General features: G+C 46.3%; 1 protein-coding gene across 3 annotated transcripts in view; it reads right to left on the bottom strand.

The window, feature by feature from the left end:
- SAMD11 (sterile alpha motif domain containing 11) overlaps positions 1-25,180 on the bottom strand; it is a 129,365-nt gene that overhangs the window by 55,140 nt on the left and 49,045 nt on the right. For 2 of the 3 annotated variants that reach the window (XM_085298971.1, XM_085298973.1), the window contains exon 3: positions 19,720-19,770. The exons of the other annotated variant lie outside the window; for it this stretch is intronic. In XM_085298971.1, the coding sequence (XP_085155097.1) occupies positions 19,720-19,770 (51 nt within the window). The remainder of the gene's footprint in view (positions 1-19,719; positions 19,771-25,180) is intronic. 3 annotated transcript variants of the gene reach the window in all.

A 25,180-nucleotide genomic window follows, 5' to 3' on the forward strand; every position in this document is an offset into this window, starting at 1 on the left:
AAAAAAAAAAAAAAAAAAAAAAAGGATATACAAACACAGAAGAGGAAAAACAAACTAAACACATATACATGCATCTAAAGGGAAATACTGTAACATATCCCTTTTTTGGTTTGCAGTACATGTTAAATCACCCATCTTTCTAGCACAAGGTGCTTGCCCCAAGCTAAATGCAGCTATTTTTCTTCCTCTTCTCTTTCTAAATGAATATGACAGCCAGGAGAAAAAAACCACACTTACAAAAACCTATATATATTAGAAATATAGCCCTCCCCCCCACCTCCGTCCCTTCCAACCTCTACTCACATGACGAGCGCACCCACTCTGTGCCGCTGCGACACACAGCACATGACCACCAACCCACTGGTGCAGAGGAGAGTGTCCTCACCTGGGACCAGCAGGGCAACACCGAGGGTGCAYTACCGGCAGAATTACCTAGCAATGATCTTCCTTTAAATATCCCCCTGTGACCCCCCCACCTCCTCCCCACCTGCTGCACCCCCACCTACAGGCTATCAGCACCAGCAACCGGAGCCGATCTGCTCAGATGCTCCGAAGAGCCCAGCCCCGGTGCAGAAGCAGGGGCTAATCTGTCGTCTAGCTCTCTGCTAATCAGATAAGTTTATGACAGAAAGTCTTTAGACAGAGGTACTTTCAGCGGGCGTCTGGCTCCAGATTTTCACAGGATGTAGCAGACAAAAACAGGCTCTCATCTCAGCAGCCGCTGTCATGTTCCCTGCGGCTCCCCCCACACACTCCCCCACCCCCAATCTCAGCACCGAGGTAGGATGCTCAGATCTCAAAGCCTTTGAGCACCCATTGCATCTTCCTCCRCTAAACCAGTTCAGATACCTCCTTATGCAAGCAGAAGGCTAATTACTTAAGCAAGCCCACAGGTGAGTGGGAAGCCCATTTCTCCTGTGCCAAGCAGTTTTGGGTCTTATCCTCTTTTAGCTGCCACCTTTAAGATGCATTATGCAAATATTTTGGTGTCTTAAGTCATTTATGGGATTAATGTGAAGTGATTATCAGTTCTTTTTAATCATGCTAATCAATAACTGGATGTCAGGGACAGAGGACAAATGCAGATAAACGCTGCCATCAGCACAATGCTCAGGAAAGGGCGGAGGAGATGAGGGAGTAGTGCAGAGGGAGGAACGCAGGGAGTAGGAAGAGAAAAAATGGGATAATTACATCTTTGCATTTGCAGAGTGTCTTGCATCCCAAACACGAGTCCAAAGCACCTCTGATATGTAAACACATTAACAGACCTATGAAAAGGAATTGCTTTTTCCACCACTAAAATGCAGCTGCCTCTCCCTTCGGAAAAGAGTATAGCAACTCCTTAACATGAGTTGATTTTCCAAAATGCRAAGAGTGAAGAACACTGCAATATTCCCACTGTAAATTAAAAACAGGAAATCTACACGGAAGGGAATATTATCACACCAGAACTGTTATTTTTTAATCCCCAAACATATGCTTTTAGGAGATTTTYCCATGGCCTTAAATTTAAAAGTATCATGGTGCAGGAAGTAGTAACCTAGCAAGACACAGCTCAACACATAAGCTCAGACTAAAGGGCTGACAGGTGTACTGTACTATACAGGCTTTGAACTCAACTCCGTCTACCTGTGCAATCAGGCAAGATCCCAGGAAAACATGACTTYGCCAGAAAAACCTTGCAGAAGGCAAACTGATTACCAAGACGACACTGAGAGGAAAGGGAGGAAAGCCTGGAGATAAGGCAAACAGGCTGAGACAGATTCTAACACAGCAGCCTGACCCCAGGAGCTGGTCTGCAGAGGCAGTTTAAAGCAGAGTATACCTTTTTCTCCCAGGCTTGCTCTCTACTTAGCAGAATGGGACATAGCTCATAGCTGGGGCTCAGTCCTGGAGTAACAAAAAAAGTGAAMAGTAACCAGGGCTTCATGAAAATTTGAGCTACTTTTCTGTTTAAGTCAAGGCTTTAAGCAGTTTTTTAAAACAGTGTAAACCAAGCTGACCACTTAGTATAGTTCCACACAGCTGCAATCACACTGTGGTGGCCGTGTGGACTCTCTAGTAAGGAACACGCTTGCAGAAGACTCTGCTTAGACCATAGGGGACCTTCTAGCACCATGCTGTGACAACAGAATAAAATACCAATCTTCGTTCTGAAGGTGCAACCTCCACCTTGTGCGTGCATGAGAGCAAACTAACCTGGTCTCAGTTCTTCAGGGGCTCCTCGTGCCTGGTTAGTCGAAGTCCTTGCCAGGAAAAGGGGCTCTGCACAGATACCAGCCATTTTCAGAAACTGCCCTGTTCAGCAGGGGCAGCCCGATCACCGCGATCGCTCGCACCTCTGGAATGAGGCGCACCTGGGCTTAGATCAGCCCGCACACCTGGGCAGGGCAGCCCCAGGGCTCCCCGGCGGCCGCGCCGGCCCCTGCCTGGTGTTGCAGGTCTCTCTGCCTAGCTTGTCTCTGATTCCTATCCCGTCACCCTAACCGTTGGCCCAGGACTCTTGCACTCACTGTAAACCTGTAGACAGGGCCTGGTTCAGTGCATATCAAGGCATATTTCACAGGCGAGCCTGGTAGGCTGGCTCAGGCACTGCGTGCACAGCACCCTGGGCTGCGCAGTGCAAACCATACCCTAAACGACAGGCACAGCACAGAAATGAGACTCTCGCCCTCAGCCCGGTTTACAGGGTATTCTCTGTGTGTTCAGCTTGCTGGCGATGCATGAGAACGGTGTTTTCAAAAGACAGCAGTCCCTTAGCAAAAAGGCTCTTTTTGCCTCCAGGTTTACACTCTGCCTAGTCTGCTCATAGTAATCCTGCCATATGYAGAATGGGCAACAAACTTACGGCTCAGGGCTCTACCAGGCAGAGCCAACACACCATTACAGATCCCTCCCTTGCATGCAAAATAATATGCAGCTTGCAGGATCCCAGGTCAAGAACCAGAACATACGCTTTAGGGATACCAAGATACACATCTTAATGCCTAAAACTGCGGTGCTTGGCCTGGCACAGTGATTTAACAGAGCTGAAAGCAGGGACCTGGACTCACGGGAAGGGAACRGTTGTTAAGGGGATTGGAGAGGGCAGGTCCTTGCTCTGTAGAGGATTTCCCCACCTGCGTGCTGAAGTTAGTAAGTCCACCCAGGTGCTCACTCGCAGCCCCAGCAGAGGCAGAGTCGCACTCTGCTTCTCCTTCGTCTCGTCTCTGAGCCGCGGCTGGGTGCCTGTTAATGCAGGCACTTCCCCATGCATGCACAAGCACACATGCACACAGAATCAGATTAAAGGTCTGATCCCTTCCAGTAGCATAATATTATATTTTAAAAACCGGATTACAGAAGGGGGCTTGAGCAAGATACAGATCTCCTAAAAGGTCAAGGAGACAAATAGCCTTCTGTAGGGCTTCAGGTTGTTACGGCAATACCCAGTTTGCACAAGTTTTGGTAACAGCTTGGGGTCCCACAGTCAAAGAGAGGGATCCAAGCAGCAGAGGTGCATGTTCTGAGGCATGGCAGTTTTGGCACTTTTGTCTCACAGAACCAAGTTCTGCTCCTGCAGTAAAATGAAGGGTAGAAAACTGAGTACTTACTGCTAGGGATTCCAGGAGGCATGTGGCTGGTTGGCCACATCCAAATTTGCTTTCAAAACTGGAAAGCAACTCAGTGTTACTGACAGTCTCATGAGACCTTGTGACATCTGGCTCAACATGTTAGAAGTTCTGCTCATAAGACATGTTTTTCAGATATTTCTACTATTTTGGTGGCTAAAGATACACAAAAGAACTTGCTACACTACCAGACTTTTGAGCCTGAATTTCACATCCAATACACATTTGACCTCAAACCATAATGCTAAGCTTCACCCAGCCCTACATCTGGACAGTGAATCTAAACCCCTCTAGTAGAGATGAACGCCTTTTGCCACTTTCAGTCACAGCCACTTTCAGTTCTGTTGCTTGTTCTCTCTTTGAATGCATCATCCTATTTTTGCAACATYATACTCAGCAGCTGTGGAGAGGAGTTTAAAAAAAAAGTATGAGGACTTCATGTGGTAAACAAGAAGTGAGTTCTGATGGCTAATGAAGGAGTGAGATCCTTTCTTCACAAAGATGTCCCTCCTAATAAGAAATAAGGGAAAGGTAGCAGCTACATAACAGCACTATAGACTCCCCCCAAGGCCAACTCTGCAGCTCTGAGAGCAGCTGCAAGTGGCACAGACCTTGCAATGAACYTGGCCTCATAAGGAAGGCTCTGTACAAGGAGTAAAGTTGGCAGTGATGGTGTGCAAGTGCTTGTTATTGTGCTCCATATAGCCTAAGATAAGTAATCATTCCATCAAGCATGCAGAGTATATCTGTCCTACCTTTGCCGTGCCCATTTATCCACTGAAAAGACTATCTTAGGCTTTTGCAAGCTGCTTTCCATCTGACAGAATTTCCATTCTGCCACTAGGCTCCATGTTGCTGCCAAAAGCAACAGTTGGAGAAGTGGCTGGATATTATTRTGGGCAATTTTCAAATCCTAATGAAGCCAGGGCACAGAAGCAACAGATTGATTTACCAGGAATGCAGAAAGCTGTGATAAAGGTTTTGCCTAAGCCACAAGCAGCTCAACAGTGCACCACAACTCAGGACATGCATGGTGCAAGCACCAACCACAAAACTTTAAAGGTCAAGTCCAAATGGCTCCTTCACCTGGATATGGTATGAGCTGAAAGCTGCTAACAGATTGGCCACCTGGCCTTGGAGGAGAATTCTAAGAAAACTAGACACTTGACCTATTATACTGGAAACAGAGAAAGCCCCAAGGGAGCACACATGCAGCAGGGGCTTTCCACAGGTTCCATGTTTGGTCTGGGAAAAAAGAAACCAAAGCCTTCCTCATCCTGGGCCTCACACCCAAATCTAGTGAGCCCTGGGCACCAGGAGTACAGTTAGGACAACAAGAATACCTGTGCAGCTCAGACACAGATCAGAGCTGATRGTCTAAAATCCCCTGTCAAAAGGAGCCCCCTCTGCAAAGCAGCAGTGAGACCTACAAATAACTAATGGCTGCAAAATTACCACTGTAGGAAAAAACAAAACAAAAAAATCACTGTTAATGTTCTCTGCTTATGTTCTGATTGCGTAAGAGAGAACATTAACACTGCATTGTCTGTGTTTAATWGAATTAACAGGTTGTCTCCCTCCCCCAAAGCTGATTGTTCTGATGAGACGTTCTCTAATAGCAGCATAATGGTCCAATAGTGTTCATTTGAGATCTCCACTGCTTACAGGAGAAGGTACTCRACAGGACAGATGGCCACATCAGTGGCTGGTAGAAATGTCACCCAGAGAGAAGGTGTTTATTTGGGAGAAGATGGCACTGTAACCCAATGATTAATCTCCACCTGCAGAAGCACCTGAAGACCACTATCAATACTGCCATTTCTGGCAAACATTGTATGAGCAACATCATCTAGTCTGGCTAATAAGCTACAACATGTGCTCGAGAAAGGAGTGTATGGTAGAGACTGCCACTGAACTGTCGAATTTACTAAGTGTGGCTGTCGCTTGGGACCTATAAATGAATTAGGAGCAAGCCCCTTCAGGGATGCTGTGGCAACCAAACGTGCAGCCATCCTGTGTGACTAGCTTCTAGGAGCAACAGTCCTATTTTGAGCAACATCTGCACAGAAGCCTGAGATTGGCAGTATTTGAAGGTGACAGCTATTGCTCCAAGACCCTTCTGGTCCTATCTTGTCCCCTGGTCCTCGTTCCAACTAGCACTCAGCCCCCCGCTTTGCACCCTCACCCTGTCAGCTCGCCTCACTGCCGAGTGGCCCCAGCAGACCAGTCCCTTACGTCTGCTGAAGCCCACCTTCGCAGCCTCGCAGCAGGGCCAGCCCGCCAGCACGCTCAGCATGCAGCCCCTTAAAGAGGGGACTGGATGAGGCCAGGGCAGRCGCCTCAGTCTCTTGGCCTCTTCGGGGCTTGGCTGCTGAGTGAGGCTGGGCAGAGAGCTACCGTCCAGCGCCTGGGCTGCCCTGTCCCCCGGGCTCCCGAATGGAGACCTCCCGTTCTCAAGGTGCTCRTGTGGGGGCAGCTTCCCGTGCTTGTCAGCCCAAGCCGGATTCAGACTGGGAGCAATGCCTTTTAGACGTGTTTCGCTTACAGACATTAGCAGTGACTGCATCTTTAGCAGGGAGAAGGATGAGGAGACTAATGGATGGAGACAATTAACCAAAATATAAATCAGTGTCAGAGTCTCTGCATCTAGCAGAGGCAGCCAGGCGCCTGCAGGGTCTGGTGATTCTCGCAACACACTGCTCAAAGTGACTGCAAAGAGTGATTGCAAAGAGGGAGAGGGTAAAAGCTGGTCAAAACTCCAATCACTTTCAAGAATGGCTGCCTTCCGTCTGCTGCCCCTCTCCAGAATAAGGAGGCCACGGAAACAGCAGCACCTCACTGCAGTAGCCACACGTACTCCTCACGGGGAGGGCCGCAGTAAACCCCGGGCGTCTCTTCGGAGACTGTCCATCCGGCAGCCCGCCGGCCGGCAGGGGCTCGCTCTGCCCGTGCTGACCAGAGGCCGTGGGCGCTGCACCAGACCTGCGTCCGTATTCCCCGGGGAAGAGCCGGCACAGCCCTGCAGCACCGATCTGCAAGTTCRCACACACGCGGGCAGCTCAGAGCGCGGCAGAGCTGCAAGCGCACACGCCCCAAGCGCTCACTGCTTCGTCTCAGGGGTACAAGAAGTGCAGGTTGCTCCGCACAGGGAGGMTTTCACCTGCGGTGCAGCCCCGTTCAGCAGCACCCTCGCTTGGCGCTCAGACCTCTCCTGTGCATCCAGAAAGGCTGCTCCAGTGGTTAGGATTCTCAGCACAAATTTGAAACTCTAGTTGTCAATTCTCTGCTCCAGTTCCCTGCCCGGACTTCCCTGGACATGTCACTTAAAACACRTTGTGCTGCTGTTTTCCATACATGCGGGGATGCTATACTGCATAATAGCACTGTCAGAGTGGGAGACATTAAACGGCAAGAGGCATCCTAGACCTACAGCAATAGGAGTTGCAAATATATTCAAGATGAAAAACAGGAAGTGATGATCTTAGTATGCACAAAATTACATAGATCCAAAACCTACAAGACACTTCGCTGAAAAAATGGCAAATGAATCTAACACTGGACCACAGAGTCTTCTGCTGATATTTAATCAGCTTAAACTCAAGCTGTGAAACCCTGTCAGAAATGTATGGGTGTCTTTGAAGAGATGCGAAAGGAGATTGATGCCAGGTCTGGAAGAGGACAGRAACTCAGAAAAGTAGCACAGGAGGAAATAAGACTGAAAAATATTTCTTTTTAAATATGTTTCACCATCTCTCCATCCCCTTAACGATCACTCAGCAACTGCAGGGATTACATTAAATTTTACTGATCAATACAGTTGCCATAAAACTGTCCCAGCCCTCTACCCCTCCCTACAATAAAGAAAAAAAAATCCAATATGCAAAAGGAGAAATGTCAGGGCTTGCAAGGGAAACGACGCCAGGGCGTTGACCGAGCCCGGGAAAGCCGAGATCGGTGCAGGTGTGYGCCCACGCAGCCGCCACGCAGACCCTCCTGTGCCATCCTGCGGAACGCACGYGCGATTCCTTTCCTCCCTCACTCGCAGCCTGACCGGGTGTAGGTCCGGTTCAAGCATGTATTTCGACGGTACCGCTGCTCAGCTAACAGATTCACAGACTCTGTTTACTCCGCAGCAGCTTCCTCCCGCGTATCGTACGCACCCGTTGCAGCCGAGTGCCCTGCTCGGCCAGGCCGGTACAACAACAACGATAGGGAGTTTGCAGCTCCGAGACGACAACATTCCCAGGCCCTGCAGCAACAAACGTCCCGTCTCCTTCTCTGTCAGCCTCTTCGCCCCTCTCCTCCTCACCCTTCCAAAAGACAAGTTTCTGGTGTGAGGATCGGAGCAGTGTCACAGCCAGGCTGYTGTCAGAATCATTTAGCAACAAGCAGACAGTGCGAGCGTGTTGCTCAGGGCTACCCAAAGCAGAGCGCACGCCCAGGGACAGGACAAGCATGTAAATCAGTCAGTGACTGTGTGAAGGGAATAATGAGCTTTTTATGGAAGCCATTAAGAGGAAAACCCAGATTGGTCTATAAATACTGTTGCATCATTATAGCACTGAGAAACAACCTTATGTAACAGCATGACTATGTAATGCCAGAACTGATGTAAAATAACCACTCAAAGGCTCTCACTTTGTTTACTTAGTATTTTTTTAAAACCAAAACAAAACTAATAACCAATTTCCAAAACAACATATGCACTCCAGACCAGACCAAAACAAACAAACAAACAAAAAAAATCCTTTCCTTCCATACCATTCACAGATAAATTTGGAGCTGCTCAAAAGGACCTAGCAAGACAGACATAGCTACCTGGGGACTGGCAGCCTTTGTGCTGCTGCAAGAGAAGTACATAACTACAGCTCCCACATAAAACGCCACCAAGGCGCTTCCTTTCTCTTAACCTGCAATGTCCAGTCTCCGTGGGCCACTTAATCACAAATTCATTGATTTTAAGCCCCAGAAGGGACCATTATATCTACCTCATCTGACCTCCTGCACAAAACATGTCAGAAAATCTCACCCTATCATTTATGCAGTTAGTAGTGGCAGCTCAGAGTGAAAAAAAATGTGACTTGAGTCTCTGCCCACCAGGAAGCCAACAGAGTCCCTACAACTCAGAACCCAGACCACATTTAATCCAGCGGTCTAGGGGCAAAATATTCTGTATTCCCAAGAGCTGATGAATTCTCTCAGCTTCTTCCTTACTACTATGTAGACTTTCCTACCCAGAGAAATAAAAAAGCACTTTTTGCAAGGCGACCCCTCTGATTCCCTGCCACGTGCGCAGCACCCAGTCTCGGTGCAGAATTAACCGTCCTCCAGGCCAGCTGAGCTGAAGTTCTGCAAAATAACTTTCTCCTCAGCGTGCCTTGGTTTGCCCTGGAATGGCCTTTGAGTGCCAGAGGCCCTTGAGCAGACAGGCAAGGTCAGTGTCTCTGACAGGGCCAGGCTGTAAAACCAGGGTCACTGAGTCAGCAGGAATGGGGAAGGGCTGTGGATCAGGGAAAGCTCACGGCTCAGGCTGATCCAGGGCTCTTCCCCGCCTCCCTCTCCTTGCACACAGCACAAGACATCCAGCAGCGCCTCCTTAACCRTGCAGCACGCAGACAGCACCTTTCCCCTCAGGTCGCTGGTGGGCAGAACGGCCAGAGCAGGATAAGACCCAAAGCTGGGCACAGGAGGATTTGGGTCAAGGATTTGAAGGCGGTGATCAGGCGACTAACAAAGAAGTGGATGGGGTGGGGGTGCGGGGGAAGCAGCAGCGCTTGCTCGGCTGTTAAAGCAGAGGCAGCAGGACCCGCGGGCAGCGTGTCGCTCGTCCGTCAGAGACGGGCAGATGAGCCCCGGGCAGGGAAGCTGCAGGCAGGCGAGCATGCGTGCATGCCGCCCTGCGGAGCAGAGGGGCTGCCTCCGGACGCCAGASCTGTCGGCGCGTCTCCCTCCCTCCGTTCCCACGCTGCAGGGCCTCTCCGGTGCGAGCTGGGCAGCCCCAGCCCCCCGGCCTGCCGTTTCGTGGGCTGCAACGTGGCAGACTGCTGGGGGGCAAGCTAGCCTACCACGCACTTTCTGGCTTCCTCTCTCTATTTCCTGAGCTCARCTCCAAGTTCTCCATTTGCCACAAACACCTAGACCTAGCACCCACCTGGCAGCTCGTGTCTGTAACTATCAGATTGTTCAACGCCTCCACATGTTGAACCAAGGGCAAACTGGCCCTGCTTTAGGCATGAATCCAACCTGGGGCCAGCTGAAGCTRATGGAAAGACTCCCATTTACCTTCGCTGTCGCAGGATGAAGCCATGTCCCCTGAGACTTCCACACGCTAGACCGAAAACAGGCACGATTTCCAGCAGGCAGAGCTTGGGGCGCAGTTGTCTCTTRTTCCTTAGAGCCCTTGGTTATGTTCTTACTGCTCGGTCTTTTGGTTTCCATGTAGCATTCATCACTGTTAAAAGACTCTCAGTCACTCCTGGCCCTTCTCAGACATCAGTCTTGATAGACTTTGCAGACAGGGATTTATCACACTCCACTTTGACTACACCTGCCTCTCAAGTATCTCCACCTTCTGCTGAGATGTCACCCGTCAGACACAAGCAGAAAGGGAAGTAAAGAGGAAAGGGAAGAGGGAAGGAAGGGTGAACAAGTATTACAAACTAAAGGGAGCTGAGAGGTCTGAAAATCCCAACTCCAACCCTTGGTGATTCCTCCCTAATTCTCCCTGCAGACTTATCTTGAAAAAAAAAATCCTGARCAAAATGTTTACAAAACTTCATTAATGCTCATGACAGTTCATACAAATGATTAGTAGAACTGGCAACTCCAAAATGAGGCGGAAATAAATTTAAAGATATTTTTATTGTAATCCTGCTTCACCATTAAGTGCTCTGCAAGCCCATAAATAAAAATAAGATGGAACASCATCACACTGATGCTGGACTGGAGATAAGAAAGAGAAGAAGCATGGAGATGAAGGACAGGACCGGTCTATCATAATGGCAACTTATTCTGATGGACAGTTTTGACAAGTGCCCATCTGTTAAGGTGCCACAAAAGCATTTAGCAAGGGGAATGCCCATCCTAGATATTTCAGTCAAATTTCCCTTCTTGTCTTCAGTAATGTAGACAGGGCCTCTGAGTTTGAYGAACTATCAGAAAAGCCTAATGCATCTTGAATCTTGCATTTCCATCACAGTTGTAACTTTGGAGCCAAAAAGCCTACTGTGCAGCAGGATAAAGACACAAGGTGACTTCTGTGAGAAGAAGAGGGGCACAAGGCGTATTAGGAATAAAGAGGGCATGGATCCACTTCATAATCCCAAACAAAACAGGGTAAACCTTAAACACAGTCCCTATATTACGCCTCCACAACTAGCAGGATACACTTGCCTTCCAGATGAGATACCTCGTCCAGACTTGTTCAACATACAGGAATTACAAAGGCATGGCATAAGTACTGTGCAAGACCAGCAGACTCTCTTCGCCTGACTAACATATTTTTCTTAGTGCAGGTATACACCTAAATATATGCATGACTAGTCCCTTAAAAACATCTTTGGCTTCTACCTCCGACACACACACACACTTATTGCACAGCAACCCGACAGAGATTCACAGAGTTCAGAAGGACTTTCCTTAATTGTCCATCTTCATCAGCTTACCTGACGCCACCACTACAAGCAGCCATACGTCTTTCCTCTGAACATTCATCAAGTCTATGCTATTGATCAGACCCTGACCACAGTCTGCAGCTCAGCTTGCTCACTAAAAAAAAAAAATCAGTAAGACAGAATAAGGAATAGGGAATAAGGAAGGCAACTACAGCAAACAGAACAGCAGGAGGGTGTCTACCTGTCATCGGGACCTTTGAGTTCTACCACAACGCCACTGTCACCACTATTTAGCAACCAGTATCTATAACCTTCTCTCCAACAGCACTGTGTGCAGCTCATTATAGAACAAATCAACCAGCTCAGAAGCCTGCCTTAAAGGTTGTTGGCAGGGCAGAAGTGATCTTAAGTTCTTGCAGAAATGTGGTTTTACGGTGGAGGGTCACACACTTTCTAGCCATTGCCAGTTAAATGCATTTCACGCATTTCTAGGACTGTCTCCACCCTGCTGTTCCTCTGCCTCCTCACTATGCAGACCTTGTGCGCCAACCTCCTCCATCCTCTGCTTCAGGKATTCCTGCAGCTCACACCAATCCGCCCCTCGCCCCCGACCGCTGTGTCTCTTTGTTTTCCTTTCCATCCCTTCTGGCAGGGTGTTCCCATTTAAGTTTATACATCCTTCTTTCAGCTCCCCAGTTTGTAACTAACACCAGCCCAATCATCCCAGCTTATTCCAAATCTCCTCAAGTTCCCAAGGCCTCCTATGATGGATCCCCAAACTCAACCCTGAAAAAATACTTCTGAAAATTCTGTTCCTTGTCAGAATCCAAGTTACACCCAGCCTCACCCTCTGAGCTAAGCAGCTGCTTCTGCTGCACGCGTGCAAGTGCAGAGAAGGGCCAAAAGATTCCTCTGCCTGCAGCACCAGGCAGCCTGGAGGTCCTCATTTTTTCCTGACAGTTTTTTTTTTAGCAARTCTGATTTGCAGCAAAATCAATGGGCTTGTCCCTCTGATATGTAGAGTATTCCCTGAATTTTTGGACTTGTCTGGATGCTATGTTCCAAYGTTACTGAGTAACAGACAAACAGAAATGTTTTGCTCAGCCAATAAAAAGAATGTGTCGCTGACATGCAGCTGGTGTGCCTGATGGATGTAAGATCTCTTTAAATATCCCAAATTCTACTCATTTTCTCAATTCATTAAGCAGCCTGGTTTGAACTGATAAAATATTAAAATAATTTTCAGGTAAGTAATTTTAAATGGGTGATAAGGTACAAGTTTAGACAATGAACAGTGAGAACTGATGGTCTGCAGGGATCACATATCCAATGTATTAAGGACAAGACAGACTTAAATTTGAATCCTTCTAATTTCACAGGAGGATGGGAAGATGGAGGTCAGAAATCTGCTATTCCAGAGACATGTGCTTGAAGTTTTGATCCCGCATGCAATCTAAAAGCAGAAGAGTATCATTTGCTTTTCCATCTCTGTATGGACTGAAATATAACAAGAATGCTCTGCAAAACTTTTAACCAAGCCTATGTATATCTCAAGAATATACCAATGTCTCAAGATGCCTTCACATGCTCAGTTTATTCAGAATTCTTTCTGTTGCCTATCARAAGGTTCATTATATACCGCACCCATGGTATACTACACATTATTGTAAAGAGGTGACARCTATGAAGAGCATTACTCTCTCATAAACATACCCTCTTGCCTTGTAGGCATCTAAAAGATTTTCTCACTTACCTTATTGTATTCTTCAGGCTTTAAAATGAAGGCTAAGATCAGTTTATCAGAGAACTATTCACCTTTATCATTCCTCTGAATTGCTGCTAGCACATAAATGGTCCTCTTTTTCTAACCCATCCCTATAGCTAAATGAATCATTCTGGGAATGAATAAGAGAGCAAAAAGTACTGCTAAAATCTGATGAAATAATACACTTTAATACTCTTTAGGAAACGAATGGATGCTAATTCTCTCCTCGCTGCTTTTCCATTCTTCCCTAAAAGTATGTTCATCCCAGGATCTGCACAAACACTTGATCTATGGGAAAGACAGAAGCCAAAACCTTTCAGGTAAGTCCGCACTACATGACCCCTGAAAATCCCAGACCGAACTCGCCCACTCACGTGGGCCTTGAGGAGCATCGTGCTAACGGCCTCCGTGGAACTCAGGGAACGCTGCCGCAAGCAACTTCTACGGCCAGTCAGTGACTGATCAGTAGCTTCCAGCGAGACAGCCTCCAAGACTGACTGTGCTTCCTCCCAGTACAGGTCTTCTTAGGCTGTTACACCCACAACCAAAAGGAAACCATATACTCTRTAGCACAGGAACAGAGGTCTGTCCAGTTGCCGTCTAAGCTGAGGGAGCATCAGGCTCATAATAAACATTTAGCAGCTCCTCCCATTTCATCCCAAAATATACATTATTAAATCTTCACATGGATTTTCTTACACAACAGGAGGCTTAGCTCCATGGCTGAACCTTCCAAAACRCTCTTCTTTCTGACACAGAATGTTCTTGTTAATGTCTATCAACTGTGTCAATTTGGTGTGGATTTACACTATTTCTCTTCTTCCAGTTAAACAAAAGAACAGTTCTATTTACTTGCTGGGCAACTATTGTCTAAAATCAAACAGGTATGTCGCTGTTTGATGAACAAACTGTGTTCACCCAAATGGAAAGTCTTTTCCTTCCAACCTACTGTCTCCACATAGCCATGCCTTGACTGCCAACAACAGTGGCATTAGCCAGGAGGTTCCTTGTTTTTATTGGCTTTGCCTTCAGGAAGCATGTCCTGGTTCAGAGTTTTAATTTTAACAGTTGCAAAGGTGAGGACTCTTTGTACATTCCGCCAAAATGAGGATTAAATCATTTCCGTAGGCAGTTTAAGTCCCAAAGCCACAGCAGAAATAATCTAAAAGGGCCAAATTCAGCTTTGTGTTACATAAATGTCCTTCCCATGCCAACCAGAAGGCAAAGTTAATACACTCAGTATTAATACACTTCACCAGGAATTTTCTTAGCTCTCTATAGCACACAGTTAAGAGTCAGCTTCACAGCTGTCCTCCACAGCCCCCATAAACTGTGGAAACACCTCCACAGGTCTACGTACAGCTGATATCTCACCAGTCTTCTCTGGACTAACTTAAAACACTTGGGCAAAATCTGGCTCATTCAGCTTAGTTCAGTTTACAATCAGCCTTTTCCAGTGCGACTGCTGCATCAGCCCTGCTGTCTGCTGGGAGTCGAGGCAGAAGTCAGTACTGGCATTGGGGGGTGGATGCAGGTTCCCATACCTACACCTCAGCTCYCCTATTTGAAGGCACTCTTGTCCCTCTGCAACCATCTGATTTTTCTACTGAAACTTAAAGGTGCATGTCTGACAAATATCAGCTCATTTAKCAACAGATGCTAAAACGACAAGGCTTTAAGGGGTTATATCTAGCTTCCAGCTGCTGAAAGCCTCTTGCAGCCTCCCASCTGTACTTCAGGTCRCTTAGATTAAAAGGTAGTAGCTTACTAGCAAAAATAAATAAATAAATWAACAGCCCAAAGGCTGTCCTATATCAACCCTTAAAGGGCACTGCAGCAATATGCTCTGGCATCTGATAACATTACCTGCATCACACAGCAATWCTTCCTGCTGAGTCAGGATCAGCCTTGACATGTTCAAAACCATCTGCTTTTCATTTCTTCTCTCCTGCTTTCTTTTTTTCTCCCTTTGTATTTTCCAAAGGAACAGGCTAAATCAGTGCATTTCCCTTTGTTGTTCTTCTTCTGCCCCATTCACCACATATTTTTCATCTATTTCTTCTACTTGGCCTGATTTATTTAATGTCCTCTTTTTTCTTGACTGATCTCTTTCATTCTTTCTTAAGGACAGTTTTCTGAAAAGGATGCAGCTGTATCATATAGACCAAGGATGYACATTTAACAACCCAGTTTAAGTGCTGCTGTTTAAACTAAATCTTGGCTCTAAGGGTTTATATCAGGGTTAAATAGAYGCGGAAAGGGCCATTAAGTATGTTGTAGTCAGACTTAAACATACAGATACACATGCTCATGGATACACAAGATCCTAGCTCAATGTCTGTCTGTCTAAAATTCATTCTAACACAGTTCAGGCCCATCCAGAAAGGCTAGTTAAACACCACTGTAATCCTTGTTTAAACCACAGTTTTCAAATGCCATTTATTTGCTCTGGGCAAAGGCTGTCTTTGTTTTCCTTCTATCACTTTATTCAGCCTTCATGTGACATATACATGGAAAAAATTATCCGCTGGGTCAAGTAAGCTTGGACTGTCCCCTCAAGTGTTTTTTTACTCATACTTCAGTGAAGAGATGATCCTGCCTTCTCCCACCTCTTTGCTTTGTCATTCTGCTATGCCTTTGCCAGCACAGGACTTTGGAGACAGAAATGCTGGAATTTGCTCACTATGCACTCGAAAGCTAAAGCATGTGGTTGAACATCAAGATGCCTAATTCCATTCTTAGCTGCCCTCCTTATCTTTTTATGCAGCTTTAGCCAATTTACTCAGCATCTTCTTTCCCATCATTCAGGCCATTTTTAATGAGGGCCACCTTAACAGCAACTCTTGTCTTCCTTGCAAAGAGGGGAGGCCTAACTGCACTGAAAGTGTCTTGAGAATCTCAGATGGGCAGAATATTCATTCCACCCCGAGCTGCATCACTACACAGTCCCTTACCTACCTCCCACTCACTCCACCTGCAGCTCCCTCAAGACATTGAATGGCAAAAAATAGGATGAAAACCATTTTCCCACCTGAACCTCCTCTTTATTCYGTAACCTATTTTCATAATGTGCTTCAGCCTCAGAAAGGTACTCCTGCCTATGGTGCYGAGCATCTGTGGCTCACACTAAAATCAATGGGAGCAGACAACAGTCATCTTCTGGTGGAGACCRGGCTTTAACCATGTTTACTACTTCAAAACTTGACGGGCTTTTCTTGAAATAAAAGGGGAAGAGCATCATTTATGAACARCAAATTCCAGCAAATTGTTCAAGGTAACAGTATGTCCATACAAAGGAAATCTATCTCATAAAGGCCATTTTAAAGGAAGCATATCTGCAAACTTCACAAAAACTGAAACCTGGTCACTGTGTTGACTTCAAAAAAGCCTGAAAGGGAAGGGAGCAAAGCACCTGCAGATATGAGAAGAGATCTTAATCTCCTCTTTCAGGACAATTCCTCAACCTTGACTTTTGGTTCTTTGCATGCAGAACAACTTGTACTCAATTACATGTCTTTTAATCTGGGGCAATGCAGGCAGCAATTCTAAGGTGACTAGACTCCACCGAATCCAGCTATCCTCTGACAACTTGGAAAGGAAGATCAAAGACAATGACAAAAAGGCAAGTAAATTCAGATGGCGGTTCCCATACCTGCTTGATTTAAAGCAGTGCAGTGTTTATGTGTTTTCATGCAGGTATGATGCATCATAACAATTTCCTGGCATGGTTTGGGGATGACCTGTAAAACTCCCATGTGCTGAATTAACTGAATTATGCAGGTGACTAAGAACAGAGGTCAGTTAAACCTTTATCCTATCCCCCAATGTATTTTACATATGCCAGATATTTTATAGAATTGTGATGGCAATTTAGGTCACTTAAATACATACAACCTTTTTCTGTACTGATACGTAAAACACACAAATGATTTTCTTTGCGGCATAGAATGGCATGGGTTGTTTTCTGATGAAATGGCAGGATGGGCACACTTTTGATAGTCGAACTAGCCATTTAATCTTGAAATGGTAAAGTCTGTGTTCCCAAGAGGGAACTGCCATATATTTCTGCCAAGAGAGAGCTAAACTGAAGGGAATAAACAGTTAACCTGAGGAAACCAGCAACACATATTTGCTGACATAAAAATCAGATCATTATGTTATTCCATGCATTTAAAAGTTCAGAAATAATTTTTTCAAGATGGGAGTTCTAATTTCCAAAGGTGTTTGCAAAGGTGTTAAACAGAGGAATTGTTGCTCACATGGTTATTAATTAAAGCTTGTGGCAGCACTTCCGTTACAAACCTCTGCCTTCTAGGAGTTTATAACTGGACCATAAAACTTTGCACTAGACTGAACTTTATCATAAAAAGGTCTGCCTAGAAGGAATCCTTTTTTTTTTTTTTTGGGGGGTGTGTGTGTGTGTGTATTTTGGAGTCCCAAAAGCTTAGAGCAAAAACTAGAGATTTTTTTCTAAAGGATGCTGTAAAAAGAACTTCAACTTTTTTTTTTTTTTTTTTTTTTGGGGGGGGGGTGGAATGTGTGTTCTAGTTTGCCTCCTAAATGCTTACTGGTTGGAGTGGGGTTTTGTGTGCTTAACATTATAAATTTTAGGGATTATACTGTTTGCTTTTCAGGGGCAGAATCTGTGCTTACTTAAACACCAGTGAATGCCACYGCCCTCACTAGTTCACTGATGGCGTACGAATCCAGTGCGGATTTCCTACCCTTCACTCTCCACTGCCTCCAYTGAGCCTCATGGTGGTGCCAAACTCGATTCATACTCCAGGAGGCAATTAAATAYAGATGAACATGTCTCTCCAGGTGCAGTTTTATTTACAGCCCTCACACAGGAAAGTTGCCAACAGAACGATACCTAAACCGTCCTCGCTTTGGGCATGGGGAGGTGCAAGGGGTTAAACCGACAACGATTTCCTTTGTCTTTCCCTCCTTTGCTGCCCRCTCTCAACTCTTGTTGAGAGCATGCAGAACAGAGGTAGCACTTGTCAGAAGCGCTTGAAGGGCACATGATGGAGTTGGAACTCACATTCTCGTTTCCTGTCACTGATGCTTACATCTGAGAAACGTGCTGGGGCTTGCAGACAAAGCATCAGCTGCAATACCGAGATGTATGCCTTTATTAAGCTCTTAAACAATGTTCACTTAGTAAATACTGCATCTGCTGCATCGAGTCTAATACATGTCAGTCTTGTCACAAAACTCATCAGATAAAATTATTTGTGCACCTTTGTCCAGACAATCTGATCTCTGTAGAGTATGAATCATCTTTCTTAAATGTTTGAGAAGTGCCTAGCATGAAGCAGTACTTCCACAGTAATAGTTATAATAATAATAATAGTTTCCTACTGTTTTTAATCAGTGACTGAACAGGAAGTTTGCACAAAGCATCAGAACCAGTTTTAGCACATCAGAATAGTTATTAGGGAACTATTATTTGCAAGCAGATCCTGTGGACCAGATTCTGATTTCTACAATATATGCATATACACAAAATATATATAGAACTAGATTCTGGCCTAATCTAGGCCTATTCTACCTCCTTCTGTTCTGTGTTCCCCAAGAAGCTTCAYGGCAAGTCTGTTATTTATTGGCTGCACATATTAATTTCTCGTTTTAGAAAATAGGCAGCACTTGCCAGGCTTATATATTTCTCTCAGGGATGGCAACTGAGTATAAAAAGCAAATTTTAAAATTCCAGTTGTCTTTTCCTAGTACAGAAGCAAGTAAGTGCAACTATATTTTTAAAGGATTGTGAAAGTTACGACTACTAGCAACACACATGGAGAAAATGAACTATTAAACACCATGYTGAAGTTATCAACTGACCACTTCAGAGGTCACAAAGGAATATCCCTGTTCGTAACTGCTATCTTCATTTTGTGAGTTTCCACCTTCTTCAGCTATGTGTTACTGCAGGAAAGCACACTTCAAAACCAGTATACCAGCTTGGTTTGTCAGTCCCTCAAGTCTCACAGTTCAGGCTCCTATATCATTTTTTTATGTCTTGTAAAATTCTTGTCTTTTCTTGAATTATAYTTTTTCCTAAGCTAACTTGCAAATGCTCCTGCTCTACAGTTGCAGCTGTAGAAGTTCACCCCATTCACACTCCGCATTACAAAATGCAGGGTCCTATTAGCTGTGGTACTTCAGAACTGCAGTAGGATGACTACATGCACAAGTTCTTGCACAGCCCGGTGTCTGAGTGATACCATTTTGTTATATAAGCATTGGTCACGCAGTGGCTCTTGCTGTTTGCAGACACAGGCCCACTTTTTAAGGTACCACTGCTTCGGCTTTGCTAAGCAGAGCATTGCAGTTTCTGAGCAGCTCAGAAGCACAAGTCAATCTGGCCTTGTCTTATAAACCAATAATCACTTTTGCAAATGAGATGTCAGTTAGGAAATATATCCAGGCCCCTCAACTTTGCATTCTTGCAAAAAGGGACCAGAGTAAACATGTATCAAAAACAATAATGGGRTTTCTTTACAAGTCTAATTGATTCTCTCTTCCACCATTAAAGAGATTTTTTACCCCAAAGACAACTTTCTTCAAATAAAAGAAGAAAAGAAAGAACATGGAGAAAGAAAAGGAAAGAAGGAAGAAAAGAATCACAGCACTGACAATTCATTTACATCTAACAGCATCCATACGCCAGTAACATGTATCATAAACTCTTAGCCTACCATACAAAGAGGATGCCCCAAAATGGTACCTGCAAGAGGTCTCTCGGAAGGAGATGTTTAAATCCCAGTGGGTGTGTATCCTGTTAATAAACAAACAGAGAGGTCAATGGCACATGCTGAACACCGCATCTCTTGCCACTTAAAGAGCAGCTCTGTCCTGAGAACCCCACACACCCCTCTCAGACTCCCTCCAGCCCTCAGCTACGAATGCTGCGTCTTTCCTGAGCTGCGGGGTGCTGCAACAAGCCACGCTGCAGCCCTGAGAGGCCACAGCCGGCCCCTGTGCTGTCAACCAGAGCGCTGCGAGCGAGCCGTAGTGTGGCGAGAGAGCCGCTTTTGGCTGCACGCAGCCTCCCTAACAGCTGTGGGGCACATGGATATTTTATGAATAAAACCCATATATGTCTGTACTGCACTCCCTCCTCCGTGCCCACTCCAGCTGTAAATAAATTATTAGCAATTTCCCACCTCGGAAATTAATTTCCCATATTCTGTCACTCTGCCTGCTGACAAGCAGCAACAGCAGATTCTAGATGAACAACATCCTAAATTAAGATGGTACAGCCCGGGGGGCTGGGTTTGTTTATTTTTCTTCCCTTGCTACTGTCTTCAAGAAGACAGCACCTACACCAACCCAGATGACTAAGGCGAGTGCTTGACCTTCTGTGGTCTGGTGGCTCCACATGATACCAGGGAGCACTARTTTCCCCTGCCACCCGGAGAAGGTCTGCAGCGATCACTGTTCCTCCATGTCAAGGTGATTGACAGGAACCCCAGCCATCTGAGACCAAACTGGCAAGCAAGCCTGTCTGCATGCCCAGCTCCACTCCCACATCCCTCAGCTTCTGCCTGTGAACATGCCAGTTTCTAACTGTGTGTCACCTCCTGCAGACAGAGGTTCCCAAAAGCATTCAACAGAGTTGCCTGCAAATATCGCAGCCAGCAGAGCCCAAATGCACTTTTGCGTATTTTGTGCAGCACTACAGCACCATTGCCTCTGCCCTCAGCTAGGAAACACAAGAGTTTGAAGCTGAAGACCATCCGACTGCAGAAAAGGCCTAATCCAAAACTTGCAAAGTCAGTAAGAGCCTTTCTCCTGATTTGAATCTGCTTTGAATTGGGCCAGAAAACACTTAAGCCTGAGCAGTGAGTCAGTGGGACTTAATGGAGGTTTGAGTGTCTGCTTAAGTGCTTTCCTGAATGGGTGCCCCTGCTTCAACCTAGTTCAGAAATCACCTAAAAATAACACTCAACATGTAAATAATTTCACATCCATAACACGCTGCTGCTGCAAGCTTTACTACTGTGATAGTGTATCTTTTGTTCAGTTTCTACAAGACTGGTTCAGAAAAGGATTCCAGTTGCTCCCTGAGTAGTTCTTTTGGAGGATTGCTTGATTTTTATTAAATATTAAGTTCTACCAATAAAGTGAGGCTCAGAACTGTATTTATCAATTCCTCTTATCTCAAATCCAGTTTTTCCTCCTCCTCTTCTTTCTCATATGCAGCAGTTTGGGAAACGTGTCCCAGCTTTCCATCTTCACAGCTTTTTATTTGCAAGAAGACAAAGCATAGGTGCTTCCCAGTTACTGAGCTTACAGCAGTAACAGTTGTTCTCAAATGTCAAAGTTCAAGCAATATTTGAACACTGAAGGAGAATTTGACAGCATAAGCCAAGTTGAGACACTGAGTAGAATCTCCATGAACCGAGATTTTGCTCAAACTCAGGAATACATTCAGACATTCCAGGTAAGCTGATTTGAATCTGAAGTTCAAGGCAGATTCAAGCCAGTCAAATCCCAGTGGGCCCTAACAGGACCAGGAAGGTCTGGCCTACTCACAGGAGACTGGAACTGGGGGAAGGTGGTGAACTTAATTTTTGCACTGCTCCCTAGAGTACAAGATTTCTCTCACACATAGGAGTTTCATAAGCCCCCTCTTCAAWTCCCTCTCATCACCTTGCAACACGCAAATCCACTCCTGGTGGCTGCACCRTGGAAGAGGGGAGAGCTCCAAGCTCTCTGCCCAGCAATGAACCCTGGGACCACCTGGAAATGAACCTGCAAGTTTGAAAAGGATCCCGGTGCTTCTCCTGTTYTTCTGCCTATAAAGCACTCTTCAGTGACCTCAAAAGAAATGAAGGCTTGGCCCTGAGCTGTATGTAGATTAAATGCCATGTTTGTCTAGTTAAATCTGCATGATCCCTTTCCTGAAGGAAAAATCACAGTTCAGAAAAGTTGTGGTTAGGGTAGCCGACCCCGTGGTCTCTGAAGGCAGCACACATCTTCTGCAAGCAGTGCTCAGAGCCTAGCAGTGGGACCCAGCCCCGTCTGGGCCATGTATGTGCTCCCATTACACCACTATGCATGCTCCACTGGGCCTCACAGGGCCTGGGTAACTGGTGCATGGAGACACGCAGTAACAGTGTCCCGTTCTGCCTCACTGCTAGTAGGAGCTTTACCGCAGCTCAGCCAGCTGCGTGCCTCTGCTCTGCACAGGAGCTCAGCTCCGGAGTGCAGAACAGGCAGTGGGCATCCATCCACTACACCAGCACCCGGCGGGAACAGCGTCACGGCGGGCTCTCAAAGCAGTGCGGTGATATTCCTTCTACCTGCGTGGCTACTGTACCTCACCTAACAGCCCCGTCCTCACTGGGAAGCGTCGTGGCCCCGTAGCTCTCCTACTCAGACCTTGGGACCGCAGAGCCCGTCCTGTAACGGAAGGGTCCAGATCCTCCCCAAAYGCCAGGGAAGCAGGTAGGCAGGCACCTCTCAGCCACAGCGCGGTCAAAGGAGGCACAAGGCGGGAGGAAGTGAAATGGCCTGCTCAGGACAGCAAAGGGAGCCAACATCAGAGCAGGAGCTTGCCTGGGCTCCCAGCTCTCCCCTTCGGTTCAGTCCCTAAGTTAAACTCTCAGACTCCCGTAAGATATAACAGAGTTTGCTGCTGATGACRTTGGTAGGCAGCAGATAGCAATCCTGAGAGCCAGGCAAAGGCATGTCTCATAACGAGGCTTAGCACAGCCGAACGTCAAAGTGTAAGACACTGCATCAGAGAGTCGTAAGTAGTGGAGAGGGAAGACCCATACTAAAGGAATAGCTCYGATCCACACAGAGGCAGACAGCTATTCGCCGGGATGGATAATTAAACACCTATATTTAGACAAATGAATAGGTGAGAATGAAATTAAATCCTGATTATCTTTTTTTGGGGGGTGGGAGGGAGAGGGAGCAGAACCGGCACTCATTCCACATTTCTATGCTGTTATCGCCAATTAGATTTCCGAGRCTAACGTACATTTCGCTCTAACGGGTTATTCGTTCAATTGAAATCAAATTACTAATAATTTGCAAGCTATCATCAGGCACATAAGCCCATCCTTGGGTTGTATAGAGAGTGGTGATCAGGAGCCAGTTCCTTACAAATTAATAACAAAAGGAAGGAGAAAAACAAAAAATGCAGCCAGGCAAGCAAAAGCACTGCTGCCGCTACTGTCTCTCCCACCTCCTCACCCACCCATGATCTCAAACACAGTGTGATCGGTTAGAAAGTGTTTAATAAAAATGACCAGATGGGCCCCACAGCAACAGAAGGAGGCTGGTTCCCTGCACTGCTTTGTAGCCAGGAGAGGCAGGCTGAGGGAGGTGGAAGCAGGGAGAATTAACAAACTGCTGGAGCAGGCGCCTCAGCGAGGACGACTGGAATGTCAGGGCTTGGTTTGCACAAAGAATGAAACTACTAATGTATGCATGCGAATCAAGAAAGATTTAACAGGAAGGGCTGAGGCTATTTGAGGCATATCTGGAGCCTGCACTGGAATGAGAATCCAGCTCAGAAAAGAAAGCGACAGAGTTGGCAAAATAATGGAGAGCAGCTGGGATACTTTTTAATTTTTAAGTTATTTTTTTCCTTCCTCTTCATTTCTTTTTACCCTAGCGGCCCCTGCAGTTTTCAACACCAGAGCGGCAACCATGGAAGAGGCCAACAGAGTGAGTCAGGCATCCCCTAACGTCCTGTCACTCCAGGGGCAGCAACAACCTCATTCTGCAGCTGGGCTTTTGCACTGCAGCCAGCTCACTTTCTGCTGCTCCCTTTGGCTCACTCCCGGTGTCCCAGGTGCATGCTGCAGTAACCAATACACATGGCATGTAAGTGTGGAGAACACTGGACGGCATCCAGCTACAGGAACGGGTCATTACTGCCAGAAGCAGAGACCATCAAAGCCAACTCTTATCCACAACTGTCCTTTTCCCTTCTCATTTGCTTTTAAGATCAACACGTCATTTGGAGGGGGCTTTAGCTGCATCTTTCAATTTTTTAGCACAGGCAAGGCCAAAGAGAAGGGAAAATATCARCAAGGTTTTGCCACGTCCTCTGGCAAAGGCTGCACAGATGGGACAGCGCTGGGGAAAAGGGGAGCTAAGGACTTCTACCGCAGTGGCACAGCCCAACCGCAGCACMGTCGGCGGGAGTTCAGCGTGTCCGGGGTCAGGCCCTTCGTCTCACCCTCCTGCATGGGAACGGCGCACGGCGAGGCCTACGCAAAGCAAAGGGCAGTGCTGCAGGTGAGTCTGGGAGGATGTATGTGCAGGCACCATCGCGCAGGCTGCTCCACTGAAGGTCGGAGCTAGCTCCTTCCTCCTCTGCTCTTCCCATATACCACCATCTCAACTCCCGCAGTCTGTTTTCAGGCACACTGTTTTCAGGCAGCTAAYGTAAGAAGCTTGTTCGGGGAATGAAGAGTGGTCAGTTCCTTCAGGGAACCTCATACAYGGTGGCAGAAAGAATGGCCTAATGACTACAGCAAGGCTGAGACTTGGACTTGAGCCTTCTTCGCCCTGGAATCAAAGTCATAAATGTCAGATGCAAGGAGCTACACAGAAGCATCCAGGACCACTTCCAAGTCAGGATTTCTTTTGCTTTAATTTTCACAGCTCATCTTTGTCTCCAATCTCATACCTCTTTCTTGGGCAAAAAGGGATTTCTTACTGTGTATTGTATCTTATCCTGCAGCATCCGTGAGAAGTAAGCAACCATTTCCTCTGTCTCTCTCCCCCCCTCTCAAATATACGTCCTCATTAGATCAACGACATGCTTCCTGGCACTCTGGACCAAGTCCAGTCTTCACTTCCCAGATGGACTTTTAATATATTTATTGAATAGGGTGATTGTTATTAAGTGGTGCATGGTTCAGAGAAAAAGAGGAAGGAACGAGGGAGGAAAGAAGAAGGAGGAGAAGAGAAAATAAAGGGTTGGGGAGGAGGAAGGGGCTAGCTTTCGCCTTCCAATTAACAGAAAATAACCAGTGGAAACTGTGCAAGAAGAATGTCATGAAGCAGCAAAATATCTCTCCAGCCATAAGGGAGGCCCTGCTTCCCCCCTTCTCTTGAATCACAGCAATTAGAAGAAGGGCTATTGAATCTAATCTGAGAGCCTGATTCACAGCTGAAGCCCAGAGCGTTTCCTGCTCTGCCATGTGTCTAGTCTCTTT

Source organism: Rhea americana, unplaced genomic scaffold (genome assembly GCF_003343005.1).
Source record: "Rhea americana isolate MKP2758 unplaced genomic scaffold, rheAme1 scaffold_143, whole genome shotgun sequence".
NCBI classification, from domain to species: domain Eukaryota; kingdom Metazoa; phylum Chordata; class Aves; order Rheiformes; family Rheidae; genus Rhea; species Rhea americana.